General features: G+C 43.6%; 1 protein-coding gene across 1 annotated transcript in view; it reads right to left on the bottom strand.

Annotated features, from left to right (window-relative positions):
* The window catches only part of LOC138453111 (L-gulonolactone oxidase-like), a 703,062-nt gene extending 680,227 nt beyond the window's left edge, over nucleotides 1-22,835 (bottom strand). Inside the window, exon 1 of the mRNA XM_069605641.1 lies at nucleotides 22,701-22,835. Within this exon, the coding sequence (XP_069461742.1) occupies nucleotides 22,701-22,703 (3 nt within the window). The 5' untranslated portion in view covers nucleotides 22,704-22,835. The remainder of the gene's footprint in view (nucleotides 1-22,700) is intronic.
* Nucleotides 22,836-23,224: the final 389 nt, after the last annotated feature.

Below are 23,224 nucleotides of genomic sequence, written 5' to 3' on the forward strand. Positions count from 1 at the left end.
AGGCTGCGCATTCAGACTTGTTTGATGACCAGAAGCAAGGATAAAGAAAATGATGAGCATATCAGTAGATTACATTAGGGATTAACGTTTTCCAAATTTCGAGAAAATAGACTTGCAGCTATCCTGTAACTTTTTTTTAGATAGGATAAAAGAAACAATGTGGAGAAAATCTGGAGTTTGAAAAAATAAAGAAGAGTATCGTTCATCGTTTATGCTACCTATTATTGTGACAGCACACACACTTGTGTATGCTATTTTTTCCTACATATTACAGTCTTATCCAGCCCTGATACAAGGAGGAATAAAAATTATGTTGTTTTCCCAAGAATAGTTTAAAGTTTGGAGAGTGATAATCACATTATATTACAGTTTCTGATATAAAAGTGATTCAAAGGAGATAACACATTTGCATATTAAATTAAACACAAAATGGAGAGGTTTCAAAATTGCAGAAATTGACTACCATCCAGAATGTCAATAGGTTTTCAATGAATATTGATGGTGATATCATTTGTTATTATTATGTTTTATTTTTTTGTCATTTTAAAGCGCTCACACTGCCCAGAGGCATCGAGGCGCTGTGACAGGAGTACATCTTAGTTGCATTTTTATAATGCATTTAATACCCAGATGTTTCTAAATGTGGACCCAGGGATCGAACCTGTGTTGCTTCGTGTCCAAGGCGAGCAAGTTGCCGCTGAGCTATCCTCCTGGGACCCAATAGGATGTGTGTTTTTCTCCTTACTATTATGCCATTGCAACATGTTATAAAAAGTGATACAGATACAGAGAGCGTGTTTTACAATATAACTAGAGGTCTATTTTGATCTAAAAGGGATGTTGACAAGAACCATGTAGATATAAATACATATCTTGATAATTCAATTCTTGTAAAATATAACCTATGGTACCAGCACATGAAAGAGGTGGGAGAAAGAACGTAATATGAAAGCTGTTATGTTTGTTCCCTAATACCGTATGCCATGAATGCAGCAAGAACATTTATTGTAAGAGACATTTCTACACATGATGCAAAGTGCCTCAGTCATCTAGCAGCATGCACATCCAGAGGCCAATTTGAAGGAACAAGGGCAATGTTACAATGGTGATCAAAAGTGGTATTTCCATATAAAGACACCTATGTGAAAACAAGAAGGATGGAAAATGGATAGGATGGACAAGCAAGAAACATATGTATCCATCCTAGATTGTAGAATGAATGAAGGTTGTTCAAATGAAGAAACTGAATTTCTCAGACATAACTGAAAAAAAGGAGAGACAAGATGCAGAGAGAGACCTCAGCTAGTGATATATGGACGTGTTTTCACTAGTATCGGATGGGAAGAAGGACTATTGACTTGCTCTGCCCATCTATAGAAGAAAGAATCAGCAAGCATACTGCAGATAATGAGTGACAAATGCCTAGGATCATGGGCCAAGTACTCAAAGTTTATTACATGGGTCAACAACGAAGTATGACCTGTATCTATAATACCACTAAAGAATGCAACAACATGCTTCAAGAATGATGGCCTGATCCTGGTTCGAGAAAACAGAGGCTGTGGACAGATAATTAAAGCCCCAGGAATGAATGGAGGAACTGCAGTATTGATGGATCGATTTTGGGCCTGTGGCTCCAGAGCTTACATGCAGTTGCCTAAGAATTGGGGAGGAATATGTTCCATGGTAATGATACATATTCCAGCACTGGTGATCCCCAAAACTGACCTCCATATTGATGAATTTCCAAAAATGGGTGGTGCCTGAGGATGAAGAGGTCGCCTAACTTCCATCAGCTGAAGAGAGAGAATAATTTCTCAGCAAATCACTGGAGGCCTATGAAAATATTCCAGATGAGCATAAACTATTCAAGATGGCAATGATAATAACAGCTATATTCTTGCCAGGACTTCAAGCTGCAGTTAACGCCAAGTGGTTGCAGATTACAAGATGGGAGCTACTGCATTAATCAAATATTAAAGGATTTCATGATATCAGAGAAGAATTGAGAGTCATCAAACTGATGACCCTCCAGAACAGATAGGTCCTACACATAAATACAGCAATGGAAAGAGGTGTGTGCGCCGATATAGAGCCTTGCTGCTGTATGTTCTTACCATCTCATGATGGATGAAATGGAACACTGAGAGAGGCAATAACTATGCTGATGACTCTGCATACGAACATGGAGGATGAACCTGATGAGACAGCAGGAGATGATTGTTTTTCATCTTTATTGTTGTGGATTCCAAACTGGCTGGAAAATGCTTTTAGAATACTTGGAGCAATACTAGTGTTGGTGTTTCTAGGATTCTGTCTCATAAGGGTCATCTTGGGACAATGCCACAAGACAGCCAAATAAGCAAATCGGATGAAGATAATGATTCATATAGACTCTGGCACCGGTGAGCAGATGCAGAATGAGGGATGTTCACATGAGAATATAAAGACAAGTCCCCTTGCAGCCCAGGGACCAAGTTCTATTATCACAGGAATCATAATAAATATGTAGGACGTTGGATATTCTCTGCACCATCTGGAGAGTGTTGCCACATGACATGAAGTGTAGATGAACATATAAAGAATGCAGGACACCTGAAGGGGGTGACAAAGATTTGGATTCCAAAGAAAAAGCAGGATGAAAAGAAGATGAAGATGAAGAGAAGATAAAGACAATTGAAGAAAATGTGGTCAAAAATTTGACCAGAGAGGGGTATATAGAGGAGCAGGTAGACACGTTCTCACTAGTTCCCCTCACTGCCATCATACTGGAACAGCAGGAGAAGTTAATGGGACACCATGTATTGTTCATATACCGCATCGAGTGTATGAGAGACGTTATATGCTTAGAAAGCCATATAGAAAGTACCCACACATTGAGCCAGTGGAAGGATGCCACATGAAGGATGTCAGAATGCACCTATGGACATCATGGAACGTTAAATGAAATCTGACGAGGGCAGAGTGATGTCATAAAGAGGATATATGAACATATGCTGAAACTATATGAACATAGATACGAGTAATAATGTAACTGTAGCTCTGATAGATACATGTACCTAAAAGTGAAAGTAATCATGAATACAAAGACGATGAAGTGACTTACTGGCCAATAACTGTAAATACGCAGAAAGGAATGATATGGAGGTTTGCTATAGAGGAATGTATAGTGTGGCAAGGATGACCACGATAGGAAAATGGACACTGGCTCATGTCAAATTCAACCAAGCTACCTCAGAGACAGACCAAGACTGTAGAATCAGGAGACACATAAAATTACTTCTGTGTGCAGAACCGGCGATGAGCCAAGGTTGGCCCAAAATTAAGGATGCTATTTTAAAGAATAAGCACAGAGGACAAAGGGAGTTACATGACTAAGCTCTGAATGTGGTACATTCCTCATAGATTGAAGAAGAAGAAAGCACCTGCGAGAGCCAAAATATTGGAAAGTTAAAAGTATATGAAGTCCATGCAAGGTCGAGTGAGTAATTCTCTAGAGTCCAAGAGGAGAAAGTGCACCCATTATAATTGAATCAAATAGCAGTAAATAGGAGGTCGAAATGGACTGATTCATGGTCTGATAAAATGTGATTTCAAAGAAAAGAACAATGATATGATATGATCGTTTATTTATATAGCGCCTATACACAATGCGTTTCAAAGCGCTTCGAGGCATGGGAGGGAACAAGGGAAAACACAACCACATTCTTAGAGGCCATGAACAGTAAGGATGTGAATTTAACTATCATACTCGGCCTGACGACATTTCAGATAGTGCAAGAGCTAAGACATAGATTAGGAAGGGAGGGGGAGAGTGGGAAGGAAATGGAAACAGACAGTCGACTACCGTACTAGGCCTGACAACATTTCTGGTAGAGCCGGAGAAAAACAAAAGGTGAGGGAGAGGGGTGCAGAAAGGGAGGGGAGGAACAAAACAAGCGACTATCATACTAGGCCTGACGACATTTCAGATAGTGCTGGAGGGATGATGGGGAGGAAAAAAACAGTAATGGGAGGGTGGAGGAAACATACGAGGTTGCTATCATATTAGGTCCAGGTACAATTCTGATAGAGTAAGTGCATAGAAGAAAGTAAGGGGAAGAGATAGGAAAAGGGAGAAGGGAAAGGAGAGAAAAGCAGTCAAAAAGAGTGGAGAAGCAAGAGTGGAGAGCGAATACAATTGCAGAAGTCAGTAGTAACACATAATTTTGCAAGCCAGGATACAAGATGAAGGCTATTCATTAAACCTCAGACTAAGATAGTGGTGTGCTCACACTCCCTTCAATGTTCCTTGACAGTGAGCAGCCAGCAAGGTCAACTATTAATGGAAGACTTTGCATTATGGCCTACCGATGGGCGGTGATGACTAATTGGGAAAACGGGTGTAGTCTGAAGGGATTCATGCACTTACATTTTGTTTCACATACGTGCTGCTAAAGAGCCGAAGGTCCAATACTTGGATAGTATGCCAACCAACCAGTGGGTTTATGTGACAAGCTAACATAAAATTTTGCATAGACCAATCCACTGTTATTTTGGCCACTATAATCAGTACTATACGTATTTTGAGGTAGTTCAAGGCACATCCTACTGGTAAGGGGTTGCCAATTATGCACTAATCCTTGTATGTTCTATATGTAGATATGTTCCCTTAACCAATCCCTTCCTCAATAGGTTTTGTATTTTGCCACATAGCATGACATCATAGATTATGCATGTTGGGGTATAAGACCTCTATGTAGTCAAAATACTGTGTGAGTGTGCATGTAAGGTCGAGTGAGCAAGTCTCTAGAGGCCAAGAGGAGCAAGTGCACCCATTATAATTGAATCAAATAGCAGTAAATAGAAGGTCGAAATGGACAGATTCATGGTCGATAAAACGTGATTTCAAAGAAAAGAACAAGGGCTATTCATTAATACTCAGACTAAGATAGTGGTGTGCTCACACTCCCTTGAATGTTCCAGGACAGTGAGCAGCCAGCAAGGTCAACTACAAATGGAAGACTGCATTACAGCCTACCGATGAGTGGTGATGACTATTGGGAAAACAGGGAGTAGTCTGATGGGATTCAAACACCTACGTTTTGTTTCACATACGTGCTGCTAAAGAGCCGAAAATCCAAGGCTGGGATAGTATGACAACCAATCTGTGGGTTTGAGGGACAACCTAACATACAATTTTGCATAGACCAATCCAATGCTATTTTGGTCACTATAATCAGAACTATATGTATTTTAAGGTAGTTCAAGGCATGCTCTACCGATAAGGGGTAGCCAATGATGCACTAATCCTTATATGTTCTATATGTAGATATGTTCCCTTAACCAATCCCTTCCTCAATAGGTTTTGTATTTTGCCACGTAGCATGACATTATAGATTATGCATGTTGGGGTATAAGACCTCTATGTAGTCAATCTACTGTGTGAGTGTGCATGCATCAGTCCTTATTAAATGAGAATAAAGTAGTACTTTGACATACTCCTTGAGTCGGTCCGATTATTTGGTCTAGGATCATTATTTGTAATTCCATCTAGCACAAAAGATGCTCCAAGGTGCTCCAAGGTCCAAGACCATGGCTTGATGGGCCCATGCCATGGCCTAATAAGAATGAGCTTAATAATGTGTGTTATGTGAAGTCCATAACTACGTATACTAAATTTGAAAATTGGTACACATTTTATTGTGTAATTTCTATTCACCTAGAAAATTATGTGAATGTCATGCAATCATTCACTCTTCGATCCATGGTACAGAAAAAGAATCTCACGCCAGTGGGACTTAATCTGTGAGGTCAAATGAAAGGGGAACTGATATCAGTTTAATACAATCTGGAAACCATTCTCCCAGGTTGAGGTGGGTGAGCTGAAATTGTGTGTGTTCTAAATCAGGGACATTGCTTCCCTAAGCTGAAACCTGTATATGAATCATCATGAGCTTATTTGAAAGGCCATACACATATTACAGCCCACAATGCAATGCGGCATAAGTGGCAAGAGGCATGCAACAGTTCCTTGATAATACTATTTTTGTTGGTAATATTGATGAAAGAAAAGGTCCTATGTGTTATGCACAAGCACAATTTTATGTGTAGTTGAAATATGTTAGCATAATGTAGAAAGTAAATTAAATGTTTTGAAGAATCATGTCATTGTTATGACCCATCTGACATCTTGATTTATATGTGGTATATGTGGTATATTTAAACCTGAAAGACAGTAAGTTTTAAAGTTATATTTATAATGTTTCAGTTATTCACACCTCAATGTGTACAGATTTGATTTGTAAATGAGTGCATGTGTGTGAGAAATAGTGAGAAAAAGCAGTCAGGTTATTTTTATTTTTGTAGACCATCTGTCTGTGATTGTGTGACATCGTAGTGACATACCCTGCATAAGGCTGGAGGCAACCTTTTTTGTGATTTCACCTTTAATTAATTTTTTGAAATACATTCAAGGTTTGATCACATTCTGTTTCGTGCCCAGAATTGTGGGGTGTATCTGTAACTAAGGGGGCATTAGATCAAGGTGTTCAACTGATGTAGTATTCATATATTAACTGAAATATATTTTATATATTTGTAGAAAGATGTGGTACTCCCGGTTGCTTCCGTGTATGTTGGCCTTCCCCGCTCCCTCCCTCCTACCGCGTTCCCATTGGTTGGCGGGCCCTTTAAATCGGCCACACAATGCACTCCCTGGCATGGCAGCACCCTCGGCCAAGGACCAGAGGCTAAGGACAGCTCCAGTGGTGTCTGCCGGTGTCCGCCGTTGTAGCATGTAGCCTGCACCCGTTGACCTGCTGAGACTGGTCAGCTAAGTAAAATCTGGGTGTGTTGTATTGTGCTGTGCTCAAAAACTAGCCTTTTTCCCCCTTCTAGGAAAGTCGAATCTGCGTGTGTTGTATTGTGCTGTGCCTGAACAACATAGCCTTTTTCCCCTTCTAGGAAAGTCGAATTTGGGTGTGTTTAATTGTGCTGTGCTCAAAACCATAACCCAAAACTTAGCTCATACAACTTGGGCGTGTACGTTCTGTTGCTACTCTAGCCAAGTGCGCTCCCTCGCATCGTAGGTCCCCTCATCCTGTTCCGTTCCCCACCTCCTGAATTTCCCTTCCATCCTCTCGCATCACAGCCCTTTCCTCTTCGATCTATTATGTACTATTCTGACACTGTCTCTTCTTCCACTGTTTTTCTGGCACTACTTTGCATTGCCTGCATTCTTGTTCTAGGTTCCTGTTGTATCATGTGCCTTGTTGACTGTATTGACTTTGTGTTTGCTTTCTATGATTCTTGATATTGTGTTGCTATCAATGTTTTGTGTCATCACATTTCCGTTGTCTGCAGTCTTCACTTCTAGGTTCCCTGCTGACCTCTGTGTTTTGCTTTTGGTCCTTTATTGCATTTCCATTCTTTACTTCCAGGTTCCCTGTTGTGCTTTGGCTTTGCCTTGTTTCTGTACTACATCTGCATTCTCTACTTCTAGGTTCCCTGTTGTGCTCTTTTTTTGATGGTTCTGTACTGCATCTGAGTTGTAGGTCCATTGTTCTTGTTCTTTGTTGTGCCCCCTCCCTTTCGTTCCCCCCTGTACCTCCCTCCTCTCTCCCTCTCTCGCACCCTCCTCTGCATGGGCTACCCTCTACCTACCCCCCTCTTTTCTCCCTACACCCCCCAGGGTGCTCTCTATTTCACCTATCTATTCTAACTGCTTTTATATCAACTATCCTATCCCTCTCACTACGTCTGGCAGGAAAAAGCTCAAAAGGGACATCCTGGTCTCCAAACCAGGCCTCCCTATCACTGATACCTACACCAGTGCTTCCTCCAGACAGACCCTTACCGGCATACTCTTTGTCGTTCCCTCTCCAGGCATATGGACCCCCCACTTGGTCTCTGTTCTCTCTCCTTTTTTTCCTCATCTCCCATTAATGATGGCACCCAGTGGGAGGCCCTCCAGGCCCCCTTTCACTTCTCTAAGACCATCATCAATGTCTACTTAAATGGCACTGACTTGGTCCAGGTCCCTCAGGCCAATATCCTCCTCTTTGACAGACGCTTCCCACACCTTATCAACTTCCTTTCCTCTCCTACTATCCCTTCTTACCCCTCTCTGGCTACTCTGCATACTCCTTCCTCTGCCACCTCTTCGGCACCCCCTGCCACTTCTCTGTCCACCCTGTTGTCTACCTCCTCTGCCATCCCACAGGCACTCTCTTCTCCCACTCTGACTACCGTGCCTTCCCTTCCTTCCTCCTATGCCCATCCTCTAGCACCTCCAACACTTCCGCAGGGTGTTCCTCTGGCCTGTACCCCTCCCCGGAAGTACTTCAAATATGGCAACCTGCTCCACATCGCTACTCTCAACTCTTGTTCAGCTGTCAAACACTCTTCTGACATCTGCCGTCTCCTGGAAGTGCTTGCTTTGGATGTACTCGGCCTCACCGAGACTTGGTTCATAGCCAGCTCTGTTACGCGTTTCAGCACTCTCTTCCAGATGGCTACAAGATCCTCTCCGAGCCCAGAAACAACCGTCCCGGTGGGGGTGTAGCCTTGAATTTCCTGGAGTGAATCCCTGCTTTTATCATTCCAATGCAGCACTACTCCTCCTTTGAATGCCTGGTCTGCCGGCTCTCTATCTCTCCTGGCCTCTCACTCACTGTGGCCACTATCTAGAGGCCGCCTGGCCAGGTCAACCTCTTCCTCTCTGAGTGAGCTGACCTTTCCTCCTCCCTCCTTGTCTCCACCTCTCAACTTCTCCTCAGAGACTTGAAAATTCACCTGGATGCTATCAGCCCTTCTTCAGGACACTTTCCCAATCTCTGCGATTCTCTCCCTCTCTCTATTCTTCCATCTGGCCCAACTCACTCTCCAGTGCACACCCTGGATGTTCTGATCTCCTCAGAACTCCCCTTCTCTAACCCTCTAACCACTCCTCTCTCTTAGAATGATCACATTCTCCTTTCTTCCCACCTCTCTCTCTCTTCCCTGCAGGTCAAGCTGACTCCAGTAATGCCACCTACCTTCTCAGTCATCCGACCCATGAAGCGTGTGCCAGGTGAGGCTTTTCCTGCTACTTTCTTTCCGCCTCCTGCACCTTTGGCTGATTTACACCCTAACACAGCCCTCTCTAACCTTAATCTCTCTATCTCTAACACACTGGATGTCCTTGCCCCTGCCATGAGGATCCGCTTGAAGCCCAAATCCAAGTACAACTCTCTGTACGATTACAACCTCGCCGCCCTTAAACACAAGTGCAGGGTGGTATAGAGGAAGTGGAGGGCATCGGGCACACCCTCTGACAAACTGGCTTTCCGCCTGCTCCAACGACAGTACAGACTATCTGTTCTCTCTAAGAAGGGAACCTACATCCAAGCCTGCACCTCTGCGTCATCTAACAATTTGGCTGAACTTTTCAAAATCTGCAAGGAGCTGGCCATTCCTGCTGCAGTCTCTATCTCTCATGTTCCCTCCCAGGCCCTCTGAATGGCCTTGGCCTCTCATTTCACTACTGCAGCTCAGGACATCATGCCCACCCTCACTTCCTCTGTCTCCTCGTCCTCCTCCTCTACCACTCTTGGCCCGTCTGAGGCCGTCTCTACTTCTCCTTTCTCCTCCTTTCCCCTGTTCACCCCTGGCGATGTTTCTAGACAAGTCCGAGATATCATGTTCCCGACAAAGCAGGTTCTCTCCTGCTCATCCAGAAACATGAAGGACCACATGACACCCTTGCTTCAGCGTTGGCTGATTTCTGTAATCACTCCTTTGCCACTGGAACTTGCCCCTCCCCTTAAGCACTCTCTTGTGCACCCCCTTCTAAAGAAGCCCTCAGCCGATCCTTCCTCACTGACTAACTATCGCCTGATCTCCATCACTCCTTTCCTGGGCATACCCTTGGAAAAGCTGGCCATCTCCGAGCTTAATCTACATACTGAATCGTTTGGTTGCCTCCATGATCAGAGCTGCCAGAAGCACGGAAACTGCTCTCCTTAATGCTCCAGTTTTCAATGATATGCAGATGGCACTCAGCTCTCTTTCAGGCTCGCATTTTTCCACATATGAGTCTACTCTCATACCAGACTGTCTGGCCGCAATTAAGGAATGGTGTGCTGCCAATGATCTCTGCCTTAATGCCAGTAAGACTGAGATCCTCCTCTTTGGGACACCCGCTCCCTCCTTTCCTCTCTCTCTCTGGCCAGCCACTCTGGGCCCTCTTCCTGCTCCTTCCTGTGAGGCTAAGAACCTTGGTATCATCTTCGACTCCACCATCTCCTGCTCTTCTCAAAAACGTCTCTAAAAAGTCAAACTATCAGCTGCACCTCTTCAGAGGTATTCTTCCTTTTCTCACTTTACCCCTGAAGCTCACTGACTCCAGAGCTCTGGTCATCCCTAGGCTGGACGATTGCAACATCCTCTTTCTAAATCTTCCAGCCTCTACTCTTCGACCTTAACAACTTATCCAGAACAGGACTGCAAGACTTGTCCTTGGCCTCAAGCCCAAGGATCGTATCTCTCCAGCTCTGAAATCTTTTCACTGGCTCCCCGTGGCTGCAAGGATCAACTTCAAGACCTTCTGCATCATCCACAAAACTTTCTGGGGCCTGGGACCACTATACCTCCAACCTTCTCTTCCAAAACATCTTCCTTCTTCAGCTCTCTGCTCATCCACCTCCAACTGTCTGAGGACCAGACGCTTCTCCAAGCAGAGAGTTGGGGGCGGAACTCTTCGGCTGGGATCTCCCTTTAAAACAGACTCCCTGCCGCTCTCAAACTTGAGCAGAACCACCTCGGATTCCGATAGCAACTCAAGACCATTCTTTTAGCTTCCGCTTTCTCTCTTCCTCTCCCCTGCTGATGCACCTGTCTGATCCTGTTAGGTGTATCGACCCACGTGCAAGTTATTATACTGCAACATTTGGTGCTGTGGGCTTAGAAAATCCAAGATGGCCGAAAAGCCCACCTTTGTGCCAGAATCCAGGAAAACCGCGCAGTTTTTGAGCACACCAAAATGGTCGCCTGACCTGCCACCCACCAGTGCGAGCGTGATGTGCCAGAAGTGCCATGAGTGAAACGGGGTGCCAAAGGAAAAACAACAGTGCCTGTTACCTCATAAAGCACTTTGAATTCACCTTTGTTTCTCTGAATGCAAGCTCAAAATGCCTATTTCAAACATTGCAAGATATTCAAAAATCTTACTGAACACCAGCAGACGTCTGGTAGAATGAAGTCTTGTGTGCATACCAAATCTGGAAAGATGAAGAGCCTAAAATAATGTTCATAACAAGACTGGCTGAGCTGTGGATGTCAGCAGCTTAAGTGAAATGGGATTAAAGCCACTAAAATCGAAATGTTTAAAATAAATGAGTGACCTACTTTTGAGTGTCATATAGGTTGCAACTGTTTAAATGTCATAGTTTTGAACTTAGAATCAGCGTTCTAGCTGCATTTGTCAAAATTGTAAGTTTGATTTGAATAAGAAAAATGGGAATGAAAGTGACCTTTGGCTACAGCCGGGCTTAAAGGGACTGAATTCTGCCGGCAACTACTCCTGACAGGAGTTGAAACTTGCCCAGCAACTGTATTCACAGGCCTGGCAGCATTCTGCTGCCCCCACCAAAAGGAGATCACACTTCTCTGATTGAATCAGGGGAGGGGACTGCAGGGAAACAGAACAATGAACTTCCCTTTGCTCCAAACAATTGCTAAATCAGGGGGTCGTAAATGGCTTCCTCTTGGAAGAAACTGGGAGGAGCACTGCCTCTGTGAGCCAGCTGAGCTTGGAGGAAGTGGACAAACCAGGAATTCCCCATGTGCTTTGGGAAACCACACCCCTTTGGGCCAGAGCATAATTTTAGAAAGATGGATAATTCATAGTATATAATTGTCAAAATTATATCAATAATATCATGATTCCTGTGATTATTCGGTGCACATTTTAAGAGGTGTTAGGACTCTGTGGTATGTTCTGGGGGGTAGTAGCGGAAAATAGGGTATTACTCCAAATGTATGTATGTTAAAAATCTGACACTTCATCATCTGATGCCCATATTCCTTGCGCACATTTGTGTACATTTTGAAAAAATTTAGAGGTTGTGTTCTGGATGAAAAGGGCAGAATTCTGTCAGAAGTCAAAACAACATCTTACAAAGACAGGGATCGGATGGTTTGTCACTACCGAAAATATGTTAACTGGACATATAATATTAGAAAAATTGTACATAGATAAATATGCATTTAAGTCAAAAATAGATTTGTGTGCAAAGTGACAAGGGGAGTGTTCTTTCTGTATGCCATAAAAAGGATGCTGGATGACTCAAAATTCAGTTCCCCAGTCATGGGACAGAGAATCCTATGGCCTATCAGGATCCTCAGAGGGTTGGGCATAGAAAGTCAGCCTTCCCACCTACTTTCAAAAGACATAAAAAAAGACATAAAAAGACCCACTTAAACCCAGGTAGGGGTCACTTTCCACTTTCTTGCGAAGCACTCTGCCGAACGACTTCAAATCCAGACAATATTCAGAGACCAGAACTTAGAAAACCAGACTCCTGAACCAGAACTTAGAATCCAGACTTCAGAACGTGTGGCAGAGAGGCCTAGTCCACAAGCTGAATCCTTCAGCGGCCTCAGAATCCAGCAACCTAACCAAACTATTCAACAGCCGGGCGAGCTGTTTGATTCTGGCTGGAACCCTGTGCCAGAACCCAGAAAGCAGAGCTGTATCCAGACTGCCGTGCAGTGCCGATAGAAGACCAGACCCAGACCAGACAGCTGTGCAGTGGCAGAAGTTTTGCCAGAACCAGAGGTCCAGATCAACAGAGCAGAGAGAACCGCAGTCCAAACCGACCAGATCTTGACAGCCTAGTTCAATTTTAGTGTGAGTATCCAGCCAGAACTGTGCAGAACCAATCTCTTAGTTTAAAATAATTTAATTCAAACCATTTTAACCTATTTAGAACTGCATAGAAATTGTGTGTCCATTCTGTGATTTCAAACCTGGGAAAGTGTAATTTGCCATTTGAATCTTACTTTATTTCTGAAAATCTACCTCCACAAAATCGTCCGTATCTTTTGAACCGCGTGTGCTAGGAACGCGATTTCACTTTCATTTTAAAGCTAAGATCCAACAAGCCTAAAACCAACTTTCTACTCCTTATAGTTTTTCCGTAAACGCGCTTTACGCACTCGGAAAAAGTGCCACGAATTGCAATTTGAATCAAATTTCTCCACCTGTCAAAATCACTGTCTTTTGCTTGCAACTGCTGAAATCCGTTTTCAACTTGATAATCCCTCATGAATCACTGATAGTGTTGACCTGAACCAATCTTAAGTAGCTATCACCTACCCTGAATCTCCTATAGGGAATTAAAATCATTTTTAGCGTATTTTCACTTCTTTGCAAATCACATTTAAGTATTTTTGCCTGTGTTTTAAAATCATCCCTGTTGCTCTAAGCTGGCTAGGGGGGAACTGAATTGGTATTACATTTGATTGTATTCCTGAAAATTGTGTGCTCTCCTTCCATCTCCTTATATTGCATAGGGGGGGAGTGAATTGTCAAAAGAAAAAGTGATCATATTATCTCTTGTGGAAACCATCTCAGTTATTTCTGTGCTGCATTCTTTTCCATCATTTCATTTCCTTGAACCCATAAAAGAATTCTCAGCTACTTTATCCTCTCTATACCAACTCCTAAGTAATTAAATAAGTGTGCTAGTGTAATATTATCAATTTTTGATCACTGTCATATTCATAAGTGTGCTATCAAATATTAATTCATTTATAAAAGTGATATATATATATATATATATATATATAAATTGTTTAATTTGTAAAATAAATCTTTTAATTTGCAAAACAAACCTACTTCTTGGCTCAGTGAGGTCAGGGGGATTCAAAGAGAGTGGCGTTATACAAGGGTTTATCATCCAGATCTATGAACCTGTCATAAAAATATATAAATAAGGGCTTCCCTTGGGCATTCCAAACTAGGCACTGACTTAGTTGGAGTACTGAATTGAAGTCGCTTAACAATCCATGCACTGCTCACCTGGTCACCCTCTAAACTCAGTCCCAGGCTCCTACCCTGTCCAGTTGCCCTCTCACTGCCTCTGGGCTCCCCAGCACTTAAGGGTCTGTATCTGCAACCCTACAGTCCCTTCTCTCTGCAAATATGAGCCACCGGTTGGGTGCACTTATGAGTTAACTGCACTTCCCCTTCCTCTCAACCTTGCACTTCTTCCCTTTCCTCTCCCCCGCACTTGCGCGATCTACATACCATTGGAGAGTCCTGCCTGTCTGTAATAGTGCAGGGTTTCTAGGCGTTCCAAGTTTAGCAGGATAAGTTCACCCAGGCTAAGGGTCAAGGTGGAAGAGAAGGACTCAGTACAATGAAGGTTATCAGTAAGTGGTTGGGGAATTAGAGTACAGCCAATGAGTGGAGCACCATGTGCCCGGGGATGACACTGCTCCTGGCACTGAACTATCCAATGGCAGTAGCCATCTTTACATTTCCAGGTCCTTGGAAAGCTTGTGTTTTATCAGCGGGGCAAGAGCTGGGCTGGCATCTGAATGGACCCAGCAGGGCAATCAGGTAAACAGAGCACATTCTACACAAAGCAGCCACTCCATTAAACTGGCCGCTAATTGGCAGTATATTATTTTCTTTCTGTGTCCTTGTCCCGGACGTTTTGCTGATGGATGTGTCATCCGCCATTAATTGATTGCAATGCCCAGTGAAATCGTTGATTGTTTTCGTTAAGGAATTATCTGGCATTGACGATGCTGAAAGGACATTGCTGGGTACGTTCCAATAACGATGATTATATCGGCTCTAACATACAGGCTAGGAAAGAAAAAAAGACGATATTTTTCTAAATTAATTTCTCTCATTGATTTCAATGGCTTGCTCGTAGACTGGATTTTGCTGGTGATCAAACGTCAGCAATTTGCTCAGAATACTGATGGTGATGGAGATGTCTCACCCCAATTAAAAAGCGGAACATGTTCTTTATCAATCGCTAGCTGACGGTTCCTTTCACTAGGCCGCTGAAGTACAGGTGGATTTTAAGCATGCCATGTGTACTCGGACTCACTGTGTGATCCTGGACACAGCCCATTTTCTTTCTGTATCTCAGTTTTTTTATCCCAACAGTTAGGAAGTCTGAGACCCTGATTCACAGAATGTTGTCCTATGGGATTGTGCCATTATAAAATGCTTCTGTGTATCAGGTAAAACAAGCATTGACTTGGCCGCTACCTTGTACTAGGCCGCTCAGGTTCAGCTGAATTGTAAGCATGCCATTTGCACTCGGATTTACTGTGCGATCCTGGACACACCCCATGCTCTTTCTGTATCTCAGTGTCCTTACCCCAAAAGTTAGGACGTCTTATAAACATTAAGCATCATATGTAAAACAAGCATTGACTTGGCCGCTACCTTGTACTAGGCCGCTCAGGTTCAGCTGAATTGTAAGCATGCCATTTGCACTCGGATTTACTGTGCGATCCTGGACACACCCCATGCTCTTTCTGTATCTCAGTGTCCTTACCCCAAAAGTTAGGACGTCTTATAAACATTAAGCATCATATGTAAAACAAGCATTGACTTGGCCGCTACCTTGTACTAGGCCGCTCAGGTTCAGCTGAATTGTAAGCATGCCATTTGCACTCGGATTTACTGTGCGATCCTGGACACACCCCATGCTCTTTCTGTATCTCAGTGTCCTTACCCCAAAAGTTAGGACGTCTTATAAACATTAAGCATCAAATGTAAAACAAGCATTGACTTGGCCGCTACCTTGTACTAGGCCGCTCAGGTTCAGCTGAATTGTAAGCATGCCATTTGCACTCGGATTTACTGTGCGATCCTGGACACACCCCATGCTCTTTCTGTATCTCAGTGTCCTTACCCCAAAAGTTAGGACGTCTTATAAACATTAAGCATCATATGTAAAACAAGCATTGACTTGGCCGCTACCTTGTACTAGGCCGCTCAGGTTCAGCTGAATTGTAAGCATGCCATTTGCACTCGGATTTACTGTGCAATCCTGGACACACCCCATGCTCTTTCTGTATCTCAGTGTCCTTACCCCAAAAGTTAGGACGTCTTATAAACATTAAGCATCATATGTAAAACAAGCATTGACTTGGCCGCTACCTTGTACTAGGCCGCTCAGGTTCAGCTGAATTGTAAGCATGCCATTTGCACTCGGATTTACTGTGCGATCCTGGACACACCCCATGCTCTTTCTGTATCTCAGTGTCCTTACCCCAAAAGTTAGGACGTCTTATAAACATTAAGCATCATATGTAAAACAAGCATTGACTTGGTCGCTACCTTGTACTAGGACGCTCAGGTTCAGCTGAATTGTAAGCATGCCATTTGCACTCGGATTTACTGTGCGATCCTGGACACACCCCATGCTCTTTCTGTATCTCAGTGTCCTTACCCCAAAAGTTAGGACGTCTTATAAACATTAAGCATCATATGTAAAACAAGCATTGACTTGGCCGCTACCTTGTACTAGGCCGCTCAGGTTTAGCTGAATTGAAAGCATGCCATTTGCACTCGGATTTACTGTGCGATCCTGGACACACCCCATGCTCTTTCTGTATCTCAGTGTCCTTACCCCAAAAGTTAGGACGTCTTATAAACATTAAGCATCATATGTAAAACAAGCATTGACTTGGCCGCTACCTTGTACTAGGACGCTCAGGTTCAGCTGAATTGTAAGCATGCCATTTGCACTCGGATTTACTGTGCGATCCTGGACACACCCCATGCTCTTTCTGTATCTCAGTGTCCTTACCCCAAAAGTTAGGACATCTTATAAACATTAAGCATCATATGTAAAACAAGCATTGACTTGGCCGCTACCTTGTACTAGGCCGCTCAGGTTCAGCTGAATTGTAAGCATGCCATTTGCACTCGGATTTACTGTGCGATCCTGGACACACCCCATGCTCTTTCTGTATATCAGTGTCCTTATCCCAAAAGTTAGGACGTCTTATAAACATTAAGCATCATATGTAAAACAAGCATTGACTTGGCCGCTACCTTGTACTAGGCCGCTCAGGTTCAGCTGAATTGTAAGCATGCCATTTGCACTCGGATTTACTGTGCGATCCTGGACACACCCCATGCTCTTTCTGTATCTCAGTGTCCTTACCCCAAAAGTTAGGACGTCTTATAAACATTAAGCATCATATGTAAAACAAGCATTGACTTGGCCGCTACCTTGTACTAGGCCGCTCAGGTTCAGCTGAATTGTAAGCATGCCATTTGCACTCGGATTTACTGTGCGATCCTGGACACACCCCATGCTCTTTCTGTATCTCAGTGTCCTTACCCCAAAAGTTAGGACGTCTTATAAACATTAAGCATCATATGTAAAACAATCATTGACTTGGCCGCTACCTTGTACTAGGCCGCTCAGGTTCAGCTGAATTGTAAGCATGCCATTTGCACTCGGATTTACTGTGCGATCCTGGACACACCCCATGCTCTTTCTGTATCTCAGTGTCCTTACCCCAAAAGTTAGGACGTCTTATAAACATTAAGCATCATATGTAAAACAAGCATTGACTTGGCCGCTACCTTGTACTAGGCCGCTCAGGTTCAGCTGAATTGTAAGCATGCCATTTGCACTCAGATTTACTGTGCGATCCTGGACACACCCCATGCTCTTTCTGTATCTCAGTGTCCTTACCCCAAAAGTTAGGACGTCTTATAAACATTAAGCATCATATGTAAAACAAGCATTGACTTGGCCGCTACCTTGTACTAGGCCGCTCAGGTTCAGCTGAATTGTAAGCATGCCATTTGCACTCGGATTTACTGTGCGATCCTGGACACACCCCATGCTCTTTCTGTATCTCAGTGTCCTTACCCCAAAAGTTAGGACGTCTTATAAACATTAAGCATCATATGTAAAACAAGCATTGACTTGGCCGCTACCTTGTACTAGGCCGCTCAGGTTCAGCTGAATTGTAAGCATGCCATTTGCACTCGGATTTACTGTGCGATCCTGGACACACCCCATGCTCTTTCTGTATCTCAGTGTCCTTACCCCAAAAGTTAGGACGTCTTATAAACATTAAGCATCATATGTAAAACAAGCATTGACTTGGCCGCTACCTTGTACTAGGCCGCTCAGGTTCAGCTGAATTGTAAGCATGCCATTTGCACTCGGATTTACTGTGCGATCCTGGACACACCCCATGCTCTTTCTGTATCTCAGTGTCCTTACCCCAAAAGTTAGGACGTCTTATAAACATTAAGCATCATATGTAAAACAAGCATTGACTTGGCCGCTACCTTGTACTAGGCCGCTCAGGTTCAGATGAATTGTAAGCATGCCATTTGCACTCGGATTTACTGTGCGATCCTGGACACACCCCATGCTCTTTCTGTATCTCAGTGTCCTTACCCCAAAAGTTAGGACATCTTATAAACATTAAGCATCATATGTAAAACAAGCATTGACTTGGCCGCTACCTTGTACTAGGACGCTCAGGTTCAGCTGAATTGTAAGCATGCCATTTGCACTCGGATTTACTGTGCGATCCTGGACACACCCCATGCTCTTTCTGTATCTCAGTGTCCTTACCCCAAAAGTTAGGACGTCTTATAAACATTAAGCATCATATGTAAAACAAGCATTGACTTGGCCGCTACCTTGTACTAGGCCGCTCAGGTTCAGCTGAATTGTAAGCATGCCATTTGCACTCGGATTTACTGTGCGATCCTGGACACACCCCATGCTCTTTCTGTATCTCAGTGTCCTTACCCCAAAAGTTAGGACGTCTTATAAACATTAAGCATCATATGTAAAACAAGCATTGACTTGGCCGCTACCTTGTACTAGGACGCTCAGGTTCAGCTGAATTGTAAGCATGCCATTTGCACTCGGATTTACTCTGCGATCCTGGACACACCCCATGCTCTTTCTGTATCTCAGTGTCCTTACCCCAAAAGTTAGGACGTCTTATAAACATTAAGCATCATATGTAAAACAAGCATTGACTTGGCCGCTACCTTGTACTAGGCCGCTCAGGTTCAGCTGAATTGTAAGCATGCCATTTGCACTCGGATTTACTGTGCGATCCTGGACACACCCCATGCTCTTTCTGTATCTCAGTGTCCTTACCCCAAAAGTTAGGACGTCTTATAAACATTAAGCATCATATGTAAAACAAGCATTGACTTGGCCGCTACCTTGTACTAGGACGCTCAGGTTCAGCTGAATTGTAAGCATGCCATTTGCACTCGGATTTACTGTGCGATCCTGGACACACCCCATGCTCTTTCTGTATCTCAGTGTCCTTACCCCAAAAGTTAGGACGTCTTATAAACATTAAGCATCATATGTAAAACAAGCATTGACTTGGCCGCTACCTTGTACTAGGCCGCTCAGGTTCAGCTGAATTGTAAGCATGCCATTTGCACTCGGATTTACTGTGCGATCCTGGACACACCCCATGCTCTTTCTGTATCTCAGTGTCCTTACCCCAAAAGTTAGGACGTCTTATAAACATTAAGCATCATATGTAAAACAAGCATTGACTTGGCCGCTACCTTGTACTAGGCCGCTCAGGTTCAGCTGAATTGTAAGCATGCCATTTGCACTCGGATTTACTGTGCGATCCTGGACACACCCCATGCTCTTTCTGTATCTCAGTGTCCTTACCCCAAAAGTTAGGACGTCTTATAAACATTAAGCATCATATGTAAAACAAGCATTGACTTGGCCGCTACCTTGTACTAGGCCACTCAGGTTCAGCTGAATTGTAAGCATGCCATTTGCACTCGGATTTACTGTGCGATCCTGGACACACCCCATGCTCTTTCTGTATCTCAGTGCCTTACCCCAAAAGTTAGGACGTCTTATAAACATTAAGCATCATATGTAAAACAAGCATTGACTTGGCCGCTACCTTGTACTAGGCCGCTCAGGTTCAGCTGAATTGTAAGCATGCCATTTGCACTCGGATTTACTGTGCGATCCTGGACACACCCCATGCTCTTTCTGTATCTCAGTGTCCTTACCCCAAAAGTTAGGACGTCTTATAAACATTAAGCATCATATGTAAAACAAGCATTGACTTGGCCGCTACCTTGTACTAGGCCGCTCAGGTTCAGCTGAATTGTAAGCATGCCATTTGCACTCGGATTTACTGTGCGATCCTGGACACACCCCATGCTCTTTCTGTATCTCAGTGTCCTTACCCCAAAAGTTAGGACGTCTTATAAACATTAAGCATCATATGTAAAACAAGCATTGACTTGGCCGCTACCTTGTACTAGGCCGCTCAGGTTCAGCTGAATTGTAAGCATGCCATTTGCACTCGGATTTACTGTGCGATCCTGGACACACCCCATGCTCTTTCTGTATCTCAGTGTCCTTACCCCAAAAGTTAGGACGTCTTATAAACATTAAGCATCATATGTAAAACAAGCATTGACTTGGCCGCTACCTTGTACTAGGCCGCTCAGGTTCAGCTGAATTGTAAGCATGCCATTTGCACTCGGATTTACTGTGCGATCCTGGACACACCCCATGCTCTTTCTGTATCTCAGTGTCCTTACCCCAAAAGTTAGGACGTCTTATAAACATTAAGCATCATATGTAAAACAAGCATTGACTTGGCCGCTACCTTGTACTAGGCCGCTCAGGTTCAGCTGAATTGTAAGCATGCCATTTGCACTCGGATTTACTGTGCGATCCTGGACACACCCCATGCTCTTTCTGTATCTCAGTGTCCTTACCCCAAAAGTTAGGACGTCTTATAAACATTAAGCATCATATGTAAAACAAGCATTGACTTGGCCGCTACCTTGTACTAGGCCGCTCAGGTTCAGCTGAATTGTAAGCATGCCATTTGCACTCGGATTTACTGTGCGATCCTGGACACACCCCATGCTCTTTCTGTATCTCAGTGTCCTTACCCCAAAAGTTAGGACGTCTTATAAACATTAAGCCTCATATGTAAAACAAGCATTGACATAGCCGCTACCTGTGTAAAGGCATTGAAAAGAAATTTTCCAGACAGTCACTATTTCCTAGCTATTGTCCTCAAAGGCCCAGACATTGACCAGGTTGGTCCCACGTCATTGGCTAGGAATTGTGAACCTATTGTGGAAAGTGAATAGAATCATGTCCCAGCTGCATAGCATCTACACCCTGCTGAATGGGAATGCACTACACATCACTTTATGTGCATTCGATACTTGTGAGGTGGGTGGACTAGCTAGCAAGTGGAAGGATACACACTGATCATGGAATTTCAGGAATGCAGCACTTAGTCAATCTCCTCAACCATCTCCCCCTCTCACGACAGTTGGAGATTGGTGGCAGGCCCACAAATCAGCCTGAACCGAAACTAAAAATGCACATGAGTGCACCAGTGAACGCATAGCTTTGCCTCCCAAGTGATCATAGATCGGTCATTACAAAAAGTTCCTCAAGTATCTGTCTGGCTTTCTGTGGCTAAATGGGGCAGCCACTAGCCACACACTGTTAGCAAAATAACTGTTCTCCCCACTCTCCACTTTAGCACTGGATCCTGGACAGAGAGACGCTGATTCACGGAACGTTTTCCAATGGGGTTTTGCCATTATAAAACGCTTCTGTGAAATAGGACCAAAGTCACCCTGCAAGACATAGTGAATGCAGAAACACAAACTGTCCCATCTCTTCCAAAAACTTGAAAACACGCTTTATATAAACGGTACTTGATATCATATAGTTTTGTCATTGGCAGCGCTGAAAACAACTAATCTTGCGTGTACACATCGAACACGTGAGACAGGCAGTCACAATTCCATGTTGTGGGAACATCTGAGCTCCACACATGCAACTATATGATTCATGGCAATGGAAATGTCTGAATTGTTGGGGTGAATGTTGACCTTCTTAAATAAGTCTACTTTCAATTCATTCTCATTCATCCTTACATACATGCACTCGTGTGTGTGGGTGTGTGTCTGTCTGTGGGTGCGTGTCTGTGTAGTTGTGTGTGTGTGTGCGTGCCTGTGTAGGCGTGTGTGTGTTTTGCAAGACCTCTCAGCACTTCTTTAGATAAACCATAGATATGTTATGGAAACAAGGGCAAGTGCATTAGACAATAGAAAGCATTCCACTGAGCTAAATACACAAAAGGTCTGATTGAATTTCATTGGGGATGTCCGTGATTACATTACATAATATTATTTATAAGGCGCAACCAAAGGGGCCCGGAGGCATACGGGCACCGACAAGGAAATAGAAAAAAGAAGACTGGGCTAGATGTTATCTAACGATTTCACTGAATCCACCACCTAAAGGTGAAATATTCGAATTGTATTTTCTTAATGTATTATTATGTGGGGGGAGACTCTTGCCACCGCTTCATCCCCCTACCTTATGTTATCCCCTTACCCCACCCCACCTATTTTTTAAAATGTACCTACTTACCTAAACAATTCAATGAAAAAGAAATTTGAAGATTTATGAGTAGTTGAAATTGGATTCAGTGAAATCTACGGTATCGTTTTACTGATGCGTCCATTGCACACATGAATGCTAGTCTTCACTTAGACCAAACACACGAAGAGCTGAGATCCAGCTGCCCAGCTAAATCAATTTGATCCCAAGAATTGTGCTCAGGGTGGCCATTGCCCTCTCTCCTGTCATGATATTGTTCATCAGCTCTTGTTTACTTACCATTTTTCTGTTCCTATCAGGGTCTCAGGTAAACAGGAAGAGGTAATGTATTTTTCCTGCAGTGTCTTCTGAAGTCCTGCGGATCTGGGCGCGGCGTCAGCAAGGATGGTACAGAGACAGGGTATACACTGTTTTGTACTTTTAACCATTGCCTTGTCAGCATGCGCGTCATGCGGCCCCTGTTACTGGTTCACTCACTTTCAGCCAGCCAAGTGTCTTGGACATTACAGTGGGCAATGTGTAACTTGTGGGCTTACTCAAGTGGAGATGCTCTGATCCCAGCTGCACCGCCTATCAAGATCATTGATGTTTATGGAATGTTCTTGTCAGCTACATATGTAAAGTATTCTGTACCCCCATGTCAATTTCACATTAATTGTTTTTCATAAAAGTGTAAATATTTTTACACAATAAACGAGCTTACCCCCTTCCTTCCTTTGTGGATATCAGATTTTCAGACCCAGTGCACAAATCAAAACTCCTGACACGAGGACACTAGGAACAAATTGTGCATGTAGTTAAAC

The sequence above is a fragment of the Ambystoma mexicanum genome, chromosome 4p, assembly GCF_040938575.1.
Source record: "Ambystoma mexicanum isolate Mex_15411 chromosome 4p, UKY_AmexF1_1, whole genome shotgun sequence".
NCBI lineage: Eukaryota > Metazoa > Chordata > Amphibia > Caudata > Ambystomatidae > Ambystoma > Ambystoma mexicanum.